This window comes from Pithys albifrons, chromosome 15, assembly GCF_047495875.1.
Source record: "Pithys albifrons albifrons isolate INPA30051 chromosome 15, PitAlb_v1, whole genome shotgun sequence".
NCBI classification, from domain to species: Eukaryota; Metazoa; Chordata; class Aves; order Passeriformes; family Thamnophilidae; genus Pithys; species Pithys albifrons.
In genome coordinates, this window is record NC_092472.1 from 5,605,441 (window position 1) to 5,625,375 (window position 19,935).

The following is a 19,935-nucleotide window of genomic DNA, read 5'->3' on the forward strand; positions in this document are numbered from 1 at the left end:
GGAGAAGGGAGAAGGAAGGAGGAAGGAGGAAAGGGAGAAGGAAGGAGGAAAGGGAGAAGGAAGGAGGAAAGGGAGAAGGAAGGAGGAAAGGGAGAAGGAAGGAGGAAAGGGAGAAGGAAGGAGGAAAGGGAGAAGGAAAGACAACAGAAAAGGGAAGAAAGAGGAGAAGAGAGCAGGAAAGGTAAGGGGGAAGGGAGAATCAGAGAAGGGAAAAGCACCCCCATCACATCGTTCAGCACTTCCACGGGTGAAATGTTCACGAGGAATGTCCCATCCCCAGGGTGTGATACAAAATGGGCACCGGGAATGGAAAGTGCGGAGGAAAAACAAGTGACAGGACCCAGGGAACGGCTGGAGCTGTGCCAGGGGGGTTGGGATGGATCCCAGGAAAAGGCTCCTCCCCAGAGGGTGGTGGGCACTGAACAGGCTCCCCAGGGCAGAGCTCAGGGAGCGTTTGGACAAGGCTCTCAGGGACGGGGTGGGATTGTTGGGATGTCTGTGCAGGGCTGGGGGCTGGACTGGATGATCCTTGAGTGTCCCTTCCAACCCAGGACATTCCATGATCCTATGGAATACCTCAGCTGCAGTGCCAGCAAAGTCTGCAGGGGGTGGTGGGGAACATTCCCTGGGAGAGCAGGAGAGTTTGGCACGAAGGGGCTGGGATGGGGCTGGCAAGGCATCGAGTGGCTCTCACCCAGCTGTGTGCAACATGGCACTCTGTAACAAACCAGGGAGCACTGACTGACATCTCTAGCCTTGAGTAAAACCTGACTGTAAACAAAAGAAATATCCTAGGAGAAAATTACTCCAAGGTATATCCACCATCTACCTCTCAAAAATGCCTGGTCTGAAGGATGAACATGTGAAAAGCTGTATGATTCCAGATGGTGACAGAAAACCCCCTCATTTTAGGTGCCAGGGGATGAGAAGATTCACACCAGACAAAAAGCAAGAAGGCAGCTTTGTCCAGAAAGGTCACTTTATTGGAAAACCTTAAAATGGACTTTAAACCTGCAGCCCTCCTCCCACAGCAGTGGTTTCAATGGGCTCCCCACGTTACCTCACAGACCCATTACAGACATGAGCTGCAGTACAAATGTTAAAAGTGCAAGTATTCTGAACTTCACACCTACTTTTATGACCTGGCAGGAAACACAGACGCTTCACAGCTCACAGAGAATTCGTTCACAGCACTTGGGAGTCCAAACTGGCTCCCTGCATTCCCCACGGGGTACAAAATACATCACTGAGAGTCCGATGCAGAACATCATAGAAGGTAGGGGTGAGGTTCCTTCAAATTCATTTTATTGCAGTAAAACCTCTAAAAGGTAGAGCTGTACAAAAAGTCTAAACAGCATTATTTAAGAATAACAGCACCTTACGCTGCATTTGTTCTTATTTAAAATTCTATTTCCCAAAAATACATTCCTAAATATACAAACTATACAATCTTGTCACTTTAATGCTGGTTTCTGTGATGATATAACTTTAACCTAAAAATCTTCAAAACATCCACATACTGACAAAAGCTCTAATATACAAATGCCTTGGTACCTTCATAATACCACATAAATAACTTCAAAACCCAAACTGCATTTGTAGAATTGTCCAGAAAGCAAATACTTTATGGTGATCACACATCGTCTGCAGAGAGCGTGGGGATGTTTATCCTTGGCCGTGTGAAAAATGCCATTTTCTCTCTGAAAAAAAAGATGATCAGTGGTTAATGCAACAGGAATCTTGCCAGAAATGTCCATCATCCACGTGAGAATTTATCCCACCAGCTGCTCCCACGGGGAACATCCTCCCACAGCCTACACCTCTTAATTTCCTTATCAGACAGGAGGCTATGGTTAAACTCACAACACTGACCTTACCAAAAGCCAGCTCTGAAAGGCTCAGGTGTTTTTTCCTCCTGGGTCTGATCCTTAGGGAAGCAAAGGGCTGCTTCTGTGTCAAAGAATCTGTTGCCAGGTGGGGAATGATTTGGAGTACTTTGATCATGTGCAGTACTGCAATGAATTTCCCTGACTCTCATGCCTCATACTTTGACATAAAAACACAGAAGTTCTTACTAACATTTAACTACTTCTACAAAGATTAGAGTTCCTCATCAGCACCTTAGTTATCCATAGAAAAATCATGGCAGCAGCCAATTTTTCCCCTCCTCTACCTGCAATTACCTGAATGACTGGACTTCCAGAGGTTCCTTCCGACTCTGCCCTCGCAGCCTGTGGACATCCTTGGCAGCAGCTCTCATCATTTTATCAGCCTTGAGCTCACACTTGTGTTCTGTTTTTTGCACCTAAATAAAGAAGGAAAAAGTGTTGGGTTTGTTTCCAGGAGGAATTATTTTATCCTGACTCATTTCCAAGTACGACACAATTTCATCTGGAGGTCTGAGGGGTTTGGAAACTGTTGACTCTGGAAATCATGAGCCACAGAAGCTAAACTGAAGCTCATCAGCTAACCATTGTAATGGAGAGAGCTTTTTGTGAGGTCTTCTTCCAGCTTTTGGTAAGAATTATGGGTGCTATCAGCACTGTCTTGGTATTTTCTCAATGTACCTTTCAAGCCAAAAGATCAGCTCACACAAGAACAGGGCACCCCATGTTCCCAAAGCACCTTGAATCAACTCCCTCCTACACCTGGTGCCATCACACCTCAGCCTCTGCCTGGTGTCAGCAGAGGTGCCCAGTAAATCCCAGAAGCTGAGAAGGAGCCCTGTACACGAGGGAGGGTGTGATGTAGGGTAAGGTAAGTGCCAACCACCACACACCACACCTGCTACAGACTGGGAGGCTGCACTTGGCAGAACAGATGGCTCCTGTCACTTCTCATATTTGTGCCTGTGCTAGGGCAGGAAATCTCTGTGCTGGGAAATGCCAGGGTTCAGGGCTGACAACTTTATGGAGCTGTACGTGGAGGACACAAGTGACTAGTGCTGAGGCTTCCTTTACTGACTGTCCCAAGTCCCCATCTCCACAATCCCATTTCTCAAACAAGGTGAATGAAATCCAAAGGCAGGTATTACTCACTCGTTTCTCCACCAGCCTCAGCAGCAGCCGAAACCTCTCATCGTCCTTCACCCACTGCGGCAACTCTTTTTCACCCTGACTTTGAGCTTGCTCCAGCTGCTCCTTCAGCTCCCTCAGCACTGAGATCTCCTGAACCAGCTGGTCGTGCCAGGTTTTTGAGGCTTGCAGGTCCAGCTCCAGGTCCAGTGAGGTGCGGATTAGACGCTCTGTACCGAAGGACTTGACTGAAGGCTGGAAAGGAAGAGGGGTGTGAACACAGGGAGGAGAACTGTCCCAACACTCCACCCAGGAAGTGCCAAATACATCACGAGACCCATTTTTCCAACACTTCTCTTTGCACAAACCATCTCTATTGATCCTGCTTTCCAGTCAGTCTCAAGACAGAAAGCACAAACTCAAAGAAGTCTTATAGGTAAGTGTTTTGATTTCTGTGTTTCCACTAAAGTTCTTCTTTGGCAGCTTCTCCAAATCACAAGTTTTGCTTGCACACCTTGCTCCTAAGTTTAATGCTTCATCTCCAGATGAATCCCCAATGTTGCAGGAAACACCTGTGACTGTTTTTTCCAGTGACATATTATGTTGCCTTCTGCTATTTTCAAACACAAGCTGTCCCCCAAAAAAACATCTCCTTAGCAGCTCAGTATGAGTATCCTGGTGGAATTTTAGTGATTGCCATCACAAGGAGCACAGGGGTTCATTGTGTGCCACAGAGTCACTGCAATGGGGTCACCTGAGCGTCTGAGACATTCTCATCACTCTCTTCCCCAGCTCCTCATATTTTTTATAAATACTTAGGAATCTCATAACAATGAACAGCAAAACTGTGCTACATCTTGCTCTGACAAGATGAAAAATACCAGGAACCACTTTCCTAAATTCATTGTTCTAAATGAATTCCAGCTTAAACATTCCTGTCATATTCCGTTATATCAGAGATTTCTCGAGAGCCTTGAGAGACTTCTCACACACAAAGAAAAGGTTGTGAATGAAAGCATGTGGCAATTGATTTATGTTTGCAAATTTTTCCTTTAAAACAGCTTTCTGCTTTTTGCAAGTGTCTGTGCCAGATTAAAAAGAAGTGATGATGTTCTTACCCGTTTCACTCTGACACTTCGTCTCTCCATCGCATTTCGAACGAAGGGGGGCTTTTTGGATAGAGTTGAACTGTCACTATCACTGCGATTCAGCTGAAAAGGAATGTGGAAAACACGTATTTTTCACGAAAGAAATACAGGCAGTGCATGCACACATTATCAGTGAGACCAGAGGTTTCTGAAAGTGGCTGTAAGCAGAACTGTGAAGTTTTGTGAAAGGCTACAGCAGAGAGCTGCCACCCCCATCTGAGTGCATAACATGCACTTGGCACAGCCAGATCCTGCCACAAGCCTTGAACTCTGTCCCTTTTTGAGAATAGACTGTGTGGAAAGAGAGACATGAAGGGTATGATATGGGACTTTATCCCACTACTGCTCTTCTTCTGTGCGAGTAACTAGCCTGGGCAAAACAACCTAGAAAAATAAGCCCAAGTAATAATAATAATAAATTACTCTTTTCTAGCACCTGTAAAGCATGGGACTATTTCATTGGACGTTTCTCTTTTCTCTAACGACATGTATTTTGAGCTAGTGGTGGAAGAGGCAGGTTTACCTGAAAGCTCTCCCTCTGGGTTTGTCAGCTGAAGAGCTGTCATGTTACACACATACAGCCTGCCTTCTTTTGTGATTGTCTCTAGAATCTTACAAAGAGCTCAGCTAAGCACAGTTTAATTTCCACCTCATGATTCTTTTCCAAGTTGGGGGAGGAGGGGAACGGGCATGTGGGATCTGCATGTGCTGGGACACAGGACCTGTGCCAGCCAGGCACAGGCCACTGCTGCAAAATAAGTAAAGTTCGTTCCTCTGGAAGCTTCTGAACCAAAGAGAACCTACACAGCAAATCTGGCACAGCTGTATTAAGAACATGCCCACTTGGGACAGGTCATGCATGATAAAAAACAGTGCTTGCTCCTTTGCCAATTCCACTTAAAAGACAAGTTATTTATAGTTTATTCTGACCCTCAATTCAGAAAATAATTGTAAACAAACATTTCAAAGCAGAGGAAGTGACATCTGACCCAACACGTGACCTGTTCAGTTACTTCCAGACAAAGCACATTGGTGACTTACAGACTTCCACTGTTTTTTGGCTGACATTATCAAGTACTTACTTTTCCATTTCTATCAAGTTTTCATGTTCACCTCACCTAAAGTCAGGTGGACACAGTTAACTTTCAAGTTCAAGTTAGCACAGAACAGTTTTAAAGCAGCAGGAAAGGGTTTGATATGTAGATTATTCATCACTGTTTTCCAGCAGCCCTTCCAGGTCAGTTTGGGCAGCTCAACATGCTGCGTGTACCATGAACATATATGCACATACATATCTTACAAATTTGTGCTTAATACTGTTAGTTCCAGGGAAAGATACTCGCTAGGAAGTGAGGACAGAGCAACTTCTGAAGTTAGAGGAGTAGAGAAGAAAGTACTGTCAGATTTCTGTGAAAGATTCAGCCTAAGTGAAGATTGCTATCATGCATTAGAGAGAACCAGCATTTGTAATGTCAGGACTGCATCTTCCTTACCCGACACACATACTGGCTCTGGGGGCCTGGGGAGAAGGTTTTGGAGCGGATGATGGTGCTGCCTCTGACAAACTGAGTTTGGGGTGGATTTGTTGCTCTTTTGTCTTTCGGACGAACCACAGTTGAGGAGGACTGTGCAAGGCTCTCTGTGTTGGTCTCTTTATCCACCTGGAAGACACACACTGCAGTGTAAATGCCACCTTGCCATTGACCCCATGACTCTCACCCAGGGCTGTCTGACAGCCACCTGTGACACGTCTCTGCTTTCAGTCCCACAGGTGTTGCATTAAAAACCCAGGTATTCTTTAGCCCTTTCCATGCAGGGTGTCTGTCCTGACACTGCTCCTGAACTCTGGCTGCTACATGAGCGGCATCGCTCCCTAAGGGCTCCACGTCCATTGATTGCTGTACAACACAATTGATTCCAGAGAGCTTTGCCTGTGAATCCAGGACATCACTGTGACCTGGCAGTCTCACAGAGAACAGAGGTATGATTTTAAAGACCATTATCTTGTTGAGCATCAGCAGCAAAGATCCAAATCGATGTACAGAGAGCACGTGTACAGCATACCTTTGTTTGACTACAGCTGCATTCAGAATTAAACAAGGTCAAAACCACTGTCACATTAATGAAAACAGGTTTCATGAGCACCTAAAGGAAGGCATGAAACAGCCCTATACTAACTGTGAGACAAAATGGTCACAAAGTTACTTACAAAGATTTTGGGTAGATACAACAATTAATCATCAATGATGAACTTTTAGGTAATTGCCGTAGCCTTGGTCAGCTCAACAGCAACCCAGTCAGGTGAGGAATGAGAAGATTTACTCATCTTTCTGTTCAAAAGGCCCTTGGCTGTACCTTCTCTGCTATTTCCATGTGTAGCTGGGAATTCAGACTTTCTTCTGTTTCCCACAGTGATTTTCCAGCACAGAATTCTTCCTCCTCCTCTGCTTCATTTTCACTGATCTCGTCCTGCTCTTCTGGATCAGGAACCTCTTCATCTTGCCTGTTAGGAACAGCTTTGTTATTGAACTGGCCTATTGTGGCCAACACTGGTGCTGCAGCATGAGTTATCTGCTGGACCAAAACACACCCCCAAGGCAGACAGTTGCACTGGCAGGCCCTGTAGCCACGGGGGTTACACAAACATAGGCTTAGAAGGGAACAAGTGAAACTGGAGTGAAACTGAACCAGAAGGCAACATTACAGCCAAAAACTTCATCCTGATCTGGCTTCAAAAGAAGGAAGCTGATGGTTCAGCCATGTGGTCTGAGCTTAAGGTGAGTACATCTTGAGGGGAGCTCTCAGAATGCCACTAATCTTAATTAAAAAGTGTTGCTAGAAAAAAAATGAAGCATTTGATGATTAACATCCTTTTTAGCTCCTCTGAACTCACAGAAAGCTTCTCCATCAACCCCATTGGTCAGGCTTGCTTTTTATTTCAAGTGTTGGGCTCCATTAATGAAATCTGAATCTGAACCATATAAATAACAGCCTTGCACCACACAGTGGAGTTTTCAGGACATCCATAGAACACTGAACAAATAACAAAATTAGCATAGTCCTGTTGACTATTTTCAACACTTATCAGCTTTGCTCTCATTTTCCATGCACAACCTCCAGAACAGAAGAAATAGGATTTTTCACCAAAACAGAGACAGAAGCAGCCTCCCACGGCTCAGTATCATCTGCTCTTTCTCTGCACATGAATACCCAAATGCTCTGATCACCCTACAACACTAAGATGGTAAAATGCTACCTACCAGCCCTCTCCACTAGTTAAAGTGCTTCTGCTTTCCTCCAGTTTCTTCTCCACAGCTTCCAGTTCAACAGCTGTCTGCTCTAAGAGTGCTGAGACAGAGTCCTGAGGGGAACAAGAGGCTTCTTGTGAAGAAGTGACTCTGGCAAACTGCACGGTGCCCATCCTTTCAGGTCAGAACAGCCCCTCCTTTCCTGCAGTGGCAGGAGGGAGCCCTGCATTGTTCAAGCAGCCCGTTGCACATCCAGTGCTCAGCCCAGCCTGTGTGAGCACAGCTGGCCCAGCTGCCCCCGCACATGCATGGCAGCAGCTCTAGGCTGAGCCTGTTCCATGCCAGGCACATGCAGAGGTGAGTCTGTATCTCACCTTGTCCAGCAGGTTCACTGCAGCGAGGTGAACTGCCTGGTGGGCAGAAAGGCAAGAGCCTGCCCATCATCACCTACACCAGGCCACACACCTCATCCCTCAGCTGTGTGAGGAGCAGGTTGCAGTGAGTATTTAGCCCAGGACAAGGGCATATCTGTAACTGACATGTTTATTATTCTGCTGCATTGAACGTTTTCAAGTTGTAAATACAAACACATCAGCCCTCCCTTCTCTATTCTAACAGTCCTTCGGCCACACAAACCCACTTGTTAGTGCTGTTTAGAAGAGATTTGTTTGACTAAACAAGTTTTTCTTACTGTTTTTTCAGTGCAGAGTACTTCAGAGTGACTGTTTTCTTGTTTATTTTTCCTCTGTTGCTTCTGCTGATATTTATAACTAAGGAGGTTATACCAACGGGTTGATTTCTCTCCAGATCTACATATTTCAGCAAGGCTAATTTGTGCTCCACCCTATGGAGAGCAAAAACACAGTCTTAGTGTAATACTCAAATGAACAACTACCACACCAGTCAGAAGAAAAGAGAGTGAAAATCCAGGACTAGTTCACTTTGGCAAGTCTGATGAAAAGAAAAATTGCCTGTTTATCCCATTTCAACAGCACCGGTAATGCTTTATTTATGTTTATTTTTTAGCATTGTCTAAGGCTTCCAAGTAACAAGTGTTTCTGTACAGCAGTGTACAAGAATCCAGAAGTATGAACAGTGTTACTGCAGCCAGGATAAACTACAGTCAGACCTTCAAAGGAAAGGAGAAAGGAAAAGGAGAGGAAAACTCCCTTTCAAGAAATTTGCAAGGCTGACAAAAGTCACTGCCCAGACCCAGATGTTTTAGCTTTGTAGGTTCCATTCCTCTTCACCTGTCTTATTTTTTACTGCATTATATTAACACATAACCTGATACATTCCAAACCAAAGTAATTGGTCCCCAATTACACTACAATAAATGTTTCCAAAAGAAAGAACAATAGTTAGAGCTTGACATCAAATCACGAGAGAAGTGGTCTGACACTCACCAGTAGTTCTGTAACGAAACATTTATCTAATAATATTTTTTTCCTGATGACAGTTGTTACTGCAAAGAATGTTACGTGGGAGAGATCATACAGCTAAGGATTATTAACACTTACACAGAAATTGCCATAACTTCTGTCTAATTAAAGGGGAAACAAATACAAAGTATGAAGATAGAGCTGGATACTAACCAAACATTCCTCAAGGTGAGACTTATCTACAGTGCAAACATCAACTCTTAAAGTCTTCTGGCGCAAAGCAGGGTAAGAGATGGAAACCCAAAACACTTCATTGTACACAAGATTGTCCGAAGCTTCCACGGGTCTCGTGCGGAACAAGCAGCTCGTGCTTTCCGAGCAGGGCAGGACAGCCACACGGACGTTCCTGTGGAAACAGCACTGCACTCAGGGCTGCCCTACAGGGGGGCAGCTCCTCACATCTGTGAGTGAGAGTCACCCTAAGCACTGGGGACAACACTGTCCTAGCCTGTTCCCTGGAGCATCAGTCAACTGAGAAAAAAAGGAACATCTCGTCACAACATCAGAGATGTGAACTGGCAGAGACTGCCACAGACTTCATCCTTCTGAATCTTGTAATCAGACATCATGGGATCATGTTTTACATGTTTTTTTACATCTGTGCAGCTTGTCACACCACTGTATGTGGAAACAGCACAAATGAATCAAATTTTTGTCAGCTTATTCAGCACACAGCTGAATTTAAGAAACTTGTGCCTAGAATGGGTCTGGTGAAGCTGCATTTTCCTACACCTGCACCTGTGCAGGTGCCCAAGGAGGAGTTCTGCAGCAAAATGAACAAGCCCTCTCCACTCAGTTCAGTTGCTCCAGGCACCGCTACAATTAAGAACCTCACCAGCTAGTGCTAATTCCAGGCATGTCTTTCCTAGTAAATACAGACCTCCTGAGGAAAAAATTGCACCTAATTCCAGTTTACAGGTTTATTAGTTCATAAGTGTTGGCACACATAACAAAGTATAGAAATATTTCAGAAAGGGTGAATATTTAAGAGTGGGAAAAACCATAAGCCCATGTCAGTTTTATTCCCACTGGAATCCAACACAAATATATCAAGTGTGTTTATTTCACCCACTTACACTTTTTGATCTTGTTGTAACAGCAGTGCTCCAACATTACTCAGCTGGATGACCAGTATTGCAAATTGCTTATTTTTCTCATCATATCTAAATTGAAAAGACACAAAAAAGCATTATTGTTAGAGAGGTGTGCCTTGGACTCCATGAATGAGTATTCAACTTGTTTCATTAATACAAACAACATGAAAAATCTACTAACAAGACAACACTATAATGGGACCATGATTTGCCTGTAGTTTAAAACAAAACCAGTTGCATATTACATGAAGTTTTGCTACCAGTGCATCCAGAATATAGAACAGTCCAGAATATCCAGAACTTAGTTCAGATGCAATGGGCTATGGATTTGACCTAACACACATTGCTTTTCCTGGGGTCTAGTTAAATTGGTGTACTGTAACTAGAACTTTAGAAAGGCCTTATATAATGACTGTGATATAGAAAAGGTACTTCAAGTATTTTCACTTGTACAACAGTGAAGATGTTGTGGGTAACCACTGTTTTACTGTAGATGGTCATGACAAACAAACTTTGTGCTACATATTTTTCCTCAGATCTCACACAAATTCCACTGTCATTTAAGTAGGATGCCTCTGTGCCTGCCTTGCCCACTGTGGGGTTCAGGTGGGAGCAGTGACTGTGACTGCCATCTATTCTTAGCAGACATGAAGGAGGGTAACTGGGCCAAGAATCACCTGGAGTTGAGTGTAATTCTCAATTACACTACAGAGAGTGCATTAGTTAGTTAATACTAACAGCACAGGATAAGAAAACAGCACAGAAAGCACTATCTTTTAAATCCCAGCTATCATTCTTTCTGCTGGAAGGGAAATCCAATGAAAATGTGTCGCGCTTACCTCATTGCAATTTGCACTTTAGCTGTCCCAGCTGCTTCTGTATCCTCACTGTCAAACACCATCACTTCTGACACACATGGTCTGAAAGGAATCAAAGACAATTAAAGACTTGATTTGCCTCTTATTGAAGTGTTTGCATTTAGGTGATACAAGATCTTTTTGCTGCCATTCAGGGGTTGGGTGTATGGATTTTATAAAACTAGCAGCTAAAACAAAGCCCATTTAAGAAGCAAGTGCAATCAGCCTTAGAGGTATGTGTTACAGTGCTTATCAGCACAAAGTCATATGTCTTCCCTCTTCATTGCCAAGAAAAAAGGCCACACAAAAGACTGCAAAAATAAGGCAGTGGGGGATTTTTTAAAGGGTTCCCTTGACTGATTTTAGTAAAAACGGCTGACTGCCCTGTAAGAGAAATAAGACTTTACAACTGCAATCCTGTCCTGAATTGTGACAGCAAAAATTCTCAAGTTTTATTAGATTTAAGTAATTTCTTTGTTTCTTTAAGAAATCAAACTTGCTTAAGCACATTAAAAGTGACAGAGTACAGTGACTGGTCTTGCTGGAAACAGCTATTCTGCATCATTTTTCTCCCAGTGTTTTTCTCCTCTCCAGTTTTATGCACTGAAAGTCCCCAAAACTACATTCGTTGTCTAATTGACTCAAGAAGCTATGCTGCAGCACATGAAAACAAGATTAGCATTCTTCTCTTCTAATTACTTTCCATATTACTGCTAAGCACCCTTGCATTTCCTTAGTTTTCAGCTACAAAGGGCACACAGATAGTACATGTCACCCTTACAACTTAGAACAGGCATCAAAATGACACTGAAGGGGTGGTAAGTCAATAACCCCAGCAATGCTAAATAACATCAGACATGTGAGTGTGCATGGGATGCCTCCTGTAATTGTCACATGTCATCCCTCCTCCCCTGTCCACAGAGCTCCCTGTCCCACTGAGGGGACACAGGAGTCCTGAGACACCCTGACTGACCAGGCTGAGCCCGTGAGCTCTAATTTACAGAAGTTTTGCACTTCCTTGTCAAAGTGGATTGTGCTGCAAACAAAAATGACTCACTTATCTACAGAAAAAATGAAGATAATGAATGAATGAGGGGAATATGAGATGAGCAATTTTTCACCTCTACAGTTGTGTCCTGCAACTAATGGTCCTATAATTCAGCTCAGGGCTAATAAAAGCAGTAGGAAAATCCATGTTAGATGCAGCCAAATCAGGTGCTAATAAGATCAGTATCTTCCAGTGAACATTTTGACAAAGACCCTCAAATAGCTTTAGCAAGCAGCATGGGAGGCCCAGAAACCCAGCAGGAACAGTGACTCCCAGCACTTGGGAACTGCATGGCAGCACGTTTACACATCCATGAGGCACTTCGAGGTGCTTCTGCTGTCTTCCTTAAACATCTCAAATCCTCTCACATGACTGAGGGCTGTCACTAACAGCAGAATGGCTCACTGGGAGGAAGGGAACTTTACACCTGCCAGATGGCTCTGCTACCCTCACCAGGGCAGCAGTCACAGCTTACCAGCACCTCCACAAACAGAGCAGCTGTTCAAACAGCTCTCTGTGAGCTTGATTTCAGCTATTATGGGAAGCCTGGGTCATTTTGATAATCAAATCCAACCTGCTCATAGATTTTTCAGAAGCATTAAGAGACCTGAGATCGAAAATTTCAGCCACCAAATTACAAAGAAAGGTCATAACCAGCAGTATTCCAGCTGACTTTTTGTGCAAAGCTGAGTCATTGGTTTTGTCCTAGAGACAGATCTGATGTCTACCTTTGTACAGATGCCTCGTATACTCCGCTATCTCCAGCAACAGATTCATCAGACACTGCAGCGGACACACACGCCACCTTCAGTGCTGGCCCTCCAGATGTATTTATACCTATCAGGAAAGCACAGAGGAAAACAAAAGCAGGTGTTAATGAAAACAAACTCTCTGGATAAGCAGCAGCTTTCTTCTTATCTTCCCCTCGAATTGCATCATTTCCCCCGCCCCTCCCTCAAGTATTGTTAAGCAACAGGCACATTTCTGAAGACAGAGAGGACACAGGTAGGGTGGGCTGAGCTCAAAAGCCACCGTGGAATGGGTGCACTGGGAATGTGCCTGACTTTTCTGGGGCTTTTTCTTCTCCAGGGAAATGTGAGGAACAGCCTGTGTGGTGGCTGTGAGAGCAGGGCTTCCTCACACAGTCAGTGCCCATGAAACCCTTGGGACCTGCAGCAGTGTACCCACAGGTTGAGGTGACACAGGGTGTGTTGGGTGTGTCACAGCTACCCTGGCACCTCCATGGGCACGAGTTCTCACAAGCAACACGAGGAGAGGCTTCCAAAGCCCTGGAAAGGTACCCACGACATGATGGGCAACATGCAGAAGAAGCAGAACTTCTAAATTTGAGTGAACTTTTAAATCTGAACCAATGAAACATCTGCTTCAAGTCTCCCCTTAAGCAGGCAGCAGACCTTCTGGTCCAGCCACCCAGAGAGCAGTGGCTGGGCAAACTCTGCTGACCAAGCTCTGGGCAAATCTGGATTATGTGGAGGGATATATCCTACCTGGAGAGCTTATACCAAGTTTAACTTCAAGGAGGGGGAACAGCCACTACGTGACTACCCCTAAACCTGAAAGGTTTGTGTACACAGGACATAGGGCAGGTCCAGAAAGACCAGGATAACTAGCTGAACATGGGGAGAAAGAGAGTATAGGACTTAAAACAGTAGCCGTGTACAGGAATGCAGGGAAAAGGAGATGGGGAAGAGAAACCACACAAGGTGAAGCAAGGAGTTTTGCACAGCAGTGTTACTGCACATAAATTCCTTGTGCTACAAACCAGGGAAAAATATGTCCTGGAAATGTCTGTAAATTGTGCACCTTTTCACTTGAAGGTTTCTGCAGGGATGTGCTTTCACCAAGAGCATGAAGAACTCCATCTGCCAGTGTGGCTAACAAGGGCTGGGCTATACCCAGCCCTCAGATCCCCCTCACTGTCAGGGTTGTGGGAGACCTGCTCTGAGACTGAAGAGGTGCCAGGGTCACTTTGGGAGCAGCTGTGACCCCCCAGTGCAGTGCACTCCTCTCCAAGGGGCTTTTGTTTTTCAGCAGTGCTCCCTCTTTCCTATTGACTTAGTAAACACTTTTCCCCAAAGCAATATAAGATTTCCATCACATATTTTCATTATTACAAAACAAGTTTGAGTTTTGTTTGGTTTTTTGGGTTTTGAGTTTGGTTTTTGGTGGGGGGTTGTGTTGTTGGGTTTTTGTTGTTTTTTATTTTCACAGTCTCACAAAGCCACTTAAAGAATTAAAACCAGCTTTGAATAAACTGGTGGAAAAAGTGTGCAAGCTCGACACAGGGTTATGGAATCCCGTAAGGACTTGCTCTGCAGCCAACAGTAGAGGGTGCTACAGGTAACACCAATCCATTGAGACATCTCTGCCATTTGGACCCATTTATCCATGGATTTTTTGACACTACCACCAAATGGCATATTTTGTCTTGGGATTCCCATGAAACCACTACAGAAATAAAATGTCCAGACCTTTTTCCCATGGGCCAATCCACAAGAATAGAAGTTAGCACCTGTAACACAGTGTGTCAGTCATTAACTGAAACAAGTGGATCCATTTAATTCTGGCATTCCCAGTTTAATCCATCCTCTCTCCAGCCCTGTGCAAGGGCCTGGTCCCTGCTGTGCTCTGGAGGCTGTGCTGGAGGTTTGTGGGCAGGGGCAAAACTGTGCTGCTTCTTTCCCCAGTGCTGCTTTGCACCTCCTAGTCTGTGGTTTGAATATGAAAATAACTTCTCCCTCACTGGCTGGATTTCTAGATCAGGTTGTTTGAGTTCTACACACCACTCTCAGAAATGCTGCTCTGGGAATCCCTTTCCATGAGGTTTCTTTACTGGGAAAGGCAACACAGGTTGGCCTCCCCACACTTAACCTCCTTTTCTCCTTTAGTTACCAGTGCCATCTAGTCTTTTCCACCCAGAAAGCCTCACTTTTGATCACTTCCCTCAAGCACCTCTGGGCCAAGAAAGGTGAATACAGGGGGTGCACAGACCCCAGCAATGAAGTGAGTCTCTGTACAGTGGAGTGTTAAAGTGTAAACCTGAATAAAGATGAATAGCTCCCTTTAAAGGACTCATCATGCAGCCATCCTTTTCCTTACTGTTTTTGCAGAGGATTTGGAAGCTCAGCCCTGCAAGTCTTAAGCTCTTTCGTGCAGCTAATTAACACAAAATTTGGATTTTCAGTTTTTAGCCTTAAGTCTCTGGAGAGGTCTCACACTAATAAGAAAGTTTATGGAAGATTTCAGAACTGACTCAACTCTCTTCCATATTTCCAGGCAGATAACACTACCTGTGTTTTCTCACCATTTTTTCCCACTTATATCAAGAATTTAAAGCTTGTTCTTTTCTTCCTGCCATTTGCCCTTCCACAGGCTCTCCTGGACACACCATGACAAGGCTTTGAAGAGCCATGTCATGCACTTTCCTCACATCCACACCATTTAATCTAAGAATGTCAGATACCAGGTTTTGCTATTAGTTTCACATGAATCGCTTTTCAGGTGAGAAAGGAAACCTTATTTCAGTCTCAAAGGCAGTAAAGGTTCTGTTCTAACAGCAAGACAAAGCAAATCCCTCAGCTATATACTACTGAGCTGTGCTTACAGGACATGTGAGTGTGCTTTGCCCAGGACTGACCACCCCAGATCCAGCCACGGCGCTTCGAGTGTTACACTGGACCACCCCCCTGCTCCAAAATGCCTGAGGAATAAAATCTCATCTCGTTATTGCCCTGAAATAAACTACTTATGGTGATTATTTTGTCTGCTGACTGGCTAACAGCAGTAATCACTTAATCTGCTTAACACCTGAGCTTTCACTTTAACAGCCTTGGCAAATCTTGAAGAGCTAAAAAGGTTAAAACTAATCAGTGCCCAGTTCTAATAAGAATAATTAGTGTTTCCTACTCAAATGCATAATACCTCTTGCTTGTAGGAAAATGGCAGCACAAAGGGAATGATTTGTACTCGTGTCTTTTATTGTGTTTTAAATAGTGTCAGCCTTCTTAATGCAGAAGGCAGTGATAACATGGTACTGTTTCCCCTTATTCACACAGGTTGTTCTATAATCCTACAAAAACAGAAACAAAATGCACTGCTGGTTCATAAGACTTTAGCCTGCAAGTTTATATTGTTATTAAAGCTCTTCCTCACTGCAGCTACAAATCCAGTCCTTTTACTCATTGGATTTTACCCAACTGGAGTCACAAGGGCTTCAGACAAGCCCTAGCACTGTGCTCTGGCTGTGTCTCCTGCCTCCCATCCACTCCAGCCCAGCCATCACCTCAAAAAAGGATGAACTCTTCCCACCCAGCAACAAACCATATGCATATATGAGAACATCCACTATCTCTAAATGTCTTACTTTATCAAGCTCGCAATCTAAACACGTTTTTGTTGCTAAGAGACCATTCGCCTCAAAATATCAGAATTCAAGCACAGCCTTGACATGTCTGCTCAGCTGAAATTAATAAATTCATTGCCACTGATTTACTGGGAACCAGAGCAAGATCTTATGCATTCTGAAGTGGAGGGGAAGGATTATTATTATAATTTGTTAACCATTAAGCTAAATGGCTTTCCCAGCCCTCCTCAAAACCTCGGTCAAAAAGTTTGCATCAACATGGCATTACGTGTCTCCCAGACCCAAAACACTGGATGACATTCTGAACAGTTCGGTGTCAAATTAAACCAGGAATCCCATCACAACCACTTATATTGGCACATGAAATCCCCGTGAGTTGTGTACACATGCCTGTAAGTACAATAAAATCACACTTTAATACAGTCTTTTGAAAGACTCATCAGGTCGGCAGCATTTTTTGGGTACAAATTAAAATACCAACACTTCCTCCCAAACAGGACAGAACTCACAGCTGAAAACACTTTTCAACATAAAGATATCAAGATGACAGGCAGCTTCTGAAACACTTGCTTCTCAATGCTTAATGAACTACATTAAAAATAAATGCATGCAGTGCATGCAAATCTTTTTCCATACCTTGACCTAGATGTTTATCTCCTGCTCTGGGCTCTTCCAGCCTACAGTTGCCACTCCCAGTGCTCAGGGTGAGTTCTGAGAGATTTGTACTTATCTCTGCATCATCAAAATCCATATGGCTTGAAAAGGCATCACCAGTTAGGAGTGGGTCTATCACCAGTGGAGAGCAAGGTGGAGATGGAGAAGAGAGGGATGACCTTGGAGACAGCGATGTCATGGATTTTGGAGTACCAGACAAGGATCTCAGAGCCTGGATGCGGCTCGTGGTATCTGCTTTTTGAGTTTTTGCTACTTCATTTTCATGAATAGTGGTGATACAACCTGATGGTCTGAACCCAGTGGCTCCTTCCAAGAGCAAGTCAAGCTTGTTTTGATATTCCGAGTCCAACTGCTCCAACTGCTCCAGGTGCTCGAAGTAGAGATCAGTGAAACTGGCTGAGGTGGATGAATCTTGGCTGGAGGTGGCCAGAGATCCTCTGCTAGATGCAAGGGACCCAGGGCTGCTGCTCGAGGAAAGGGAAAGCATGCTGGTGGAGAGACTGAGGGAAACAAGGCAGAAAACAATTACACCATAATTTCTCCTGAAAACCCTGGAATGTCACCAGATCTCTAAGCCCACATGTTTTTGCTTTGTTAGCTCAGGCCATTTGCATTAGTCCCCACAGCAAACCAGACCCACAGTCTACACAGCAAGAACACTGGGTCACTTCTCAATAAAAACAGTGTCATTCATCCATATTTTTCTGCTCAGCATATCAAACTCATGAGAGTCCTTGTTTAGCCAAAACAACTGTAATGAACAGTTTTGAAGCAATTAAAATTAGTGACACTGCCCTCCTCCCCACAAATGTCTGGAAAATATCTATGGCTCCTGTTAAGCTCCAAAGCATAAAAAACAGCAAGGCCCATGCAAGAAGATGAAGTTATTGCAAAGAACTGTCTGACCATATGGAAATTTTCTTACATTTGCCTCAATTTTGGATCCACAGACAAAATGCAATATCACAGCTGCCTGAAACTGGCCCTCAGAGATCACAATAGACAGCAGAGCCAGCAGCTCCCAGAAAACTGGCAGGATTTACCTACATGAAAGATGCTGCATGGAATACAGGGCCAGGAGAGCAAGGGAAGAGTTGGGGCTGGGCTGTGAAATCAGTTCACACACATCATTCATCCCTAGAGTTCCAGGTTCAGAACATAACTGACAGCAATATTAATTTTAAGCAGGTGCTGAACAGAAGTCTGTTCAGATGAGAAAGCCCAGACACCACAGCACAGTTTTCTGCTCAGAAGACCCAACAAATTCTCCAAGTAGTGACTACAACATGCACCATATCTAGAAATTCCATTTAAACCTACACTCCTGCTCTGGATATGAAAAACCTTGCTCATTACTGACCCTCACTTCAGATAGGGATTAGCTACTGAAAAATTCTGCATATCCATAAGTGGCTTAAGTTGCCCCACTGAACCACAGTGAGATGTTAATAAGCCTAATAAATCCTTATTTATTATTTATGGAGTAAAAGCTAGAAGCTACATTTGTATAATTATGTCCATGACCTTATGAGAAAAAGGCAAGTATGCTTCATTTAGTATAATTTTGGCACAAAATGTCTTCTGCATTAGTGAGACAGATGTGCACTGCATCACACTTGTTCAAAAAAGCTTCTGGGTGAAGTACAACTGAAACATGAGAGATGTTTCCCAATACTGGCAATATATAGAGATCTGTCAAAGTCTAATAAATTTACAACTTTTCAGTATATTTCACTAAGGAAAAGGTTTTAATTAATCTTTTCCCTATCAAAAAGCTCTGCTCAACTTCCTTTTGTGCATAGCTTTGAATGCCAGACATTTTGCATTATGGGGTTAATAACAAACACTTATTCTTCTGAAGGAGCATGCCAAGAACACTGGGCACATGGTTAGGAAGAAATTAGTTTCACATGCTTCTTGGTCACCTCAAAAGATCCCTAATCAGCTAGGTGAAATGAAAGTATGATGCATTTCCACTGCATAAAAGCCTCACAGATAGCTATGCTCCATGGTGGCTTATTTACATGTCAGTCTTGCACTATGATTTCTTTCCAGTCTTTTCGGTGTCATCTTCACAAAATCAAACAGAATCCAAGTGGAGCAGAAGCTACAAACAGAGTAAATTCAGTACACACTGATAGGAAAAACCTCAACCAAACAAAAACCCCACCAATCCTTCTTGTTAATCAGAACAATACAAACATAGTTTCAGCAAAATGATGGTTTGACCTTATTGCCTGCAACTTGTCTGGAAATAGTAATCCTGTGCTTTTCCAAAAACACAGCCTGAACTACCAGATCACATTATGGCTGCAGAAACCTTCTGAACCACAACAGATTCAGAGTTACCTCAATACATTGTCTGCATTGCAAGCAACATTTGCAAATTATTTAGAAAGATATTGTCATGACATTCATACATTAATGTGTAGTTGCATTACTAAGATCCACTTCACTTGCTGTGTGTGTTAAGTTGTCTTTAAGGTACTTTATTAATATGATACTTCAGGAATTCAAACTTCAGTGAAAAAACCCCAGCTATCCTTAGTCACCTAAATGTTACAAGTCTGGACTAGAAGGGACTGTGCAAACCCCTGTTGTCAGACAGGCAGTTCCACAGAAAGTCCACTGAAAAACATCCCTCTACTGATGTATGACCCTCAAGGCTTCTCTCTCCACTGACTGCACAGAGGTCTTAGGTCACTACTATAACTGAAAGGCCTTTTAGCCCTCTCAGCTGAGGGATGAAATTGTTAGCAGAGAAAGGCAGTTAAAGCACCTACAGCTTCTGGAAAAGGTCACCCACCTTTTCAGCTGGGTGTGCAACATTGCAACTAATCGTGTTGTTTCTTCCAGCTCCCGGACAAGCTGATTTCTTTTGCTACTCAACTTCAATCTAAGAGAAGACAGAAGAAAAAGATCAGCTAAAGCAGCAGTTAGTATTTAAAATGCAGAGTAAAGATAAAATCTCCTTTTTTATTCTGTGAAATCCTACAAGAGTTAATAAGAATACCCAATGTGACAG

The 19,935-nt window shown here is 43.6% G+C and overlaps 1 protein-coding gene across 2 annotated transcripts in view; it reads right to left on the reverse strand.

Moving 5' to 3' along the window:
• Positions 1–1,283: 1,283 nt before the first annotated feature.
• The window catches only part of WWC1 (WW and C2 domain containing 1), a 70,995-nt gene continuing 52,343 nt past the window's right edge, over positions 1,284–19,935 (reverse strand). For both annotated transcript variants that reach the window (XM_071570008.1, XM_071570009.1), the window contains exons 10-23: positions 19,717–19,806; positions 16,872–17,410; positions 12,580–12,688; positions 10,786–10,866; positions 9,929–10,015; positions 9,006–9,198; positions 8,102–8,254; positions 7,423–7,523; positions 6,518–6,665; positions 5,656–5,823; positions 4,133–4,225; positions 3,039–3,269; positions 2,184–2,305; positions 1,284–1,700 (exon numbers count right to left, since the gene is read on the reverse strand). In XM_071570008.1, the coding sequence (XP_071426109.1) occupies positions 1,634–1,700; positions 2,184–2,305; positions 3,039–3,269; positions 4,133–4,225; positions 5,656–5,823; positions 6,518–6,665; positions 7,423–7,523; positions 8,102–8,254; positions 9,006–9,198; positions 9,929–10,015; positions 10,786–10,866; positions 12,580–12,688; positions 16,872–17,410; positions 19,717–19,806 (2,182 nt within the window). In that variant the 3' untranslated portion in view covers positions 1,284–1,633. The remainder of the gene's footprint in view (positions 1,701–2,183; positions 2,306–3,038; positions 3,270–4,132; positions 4,226–5,655; positions 5,824–6,517; positions 6,666–7,422; positions 7,524–8,101; positions 8,255–9,005; positions 9,199–9,928; positions 10,016–10,785; positions 10,867–12,579; positions 12,689–16,871; positions 17,411–19,716; positions 19,807–19,935) is intronic.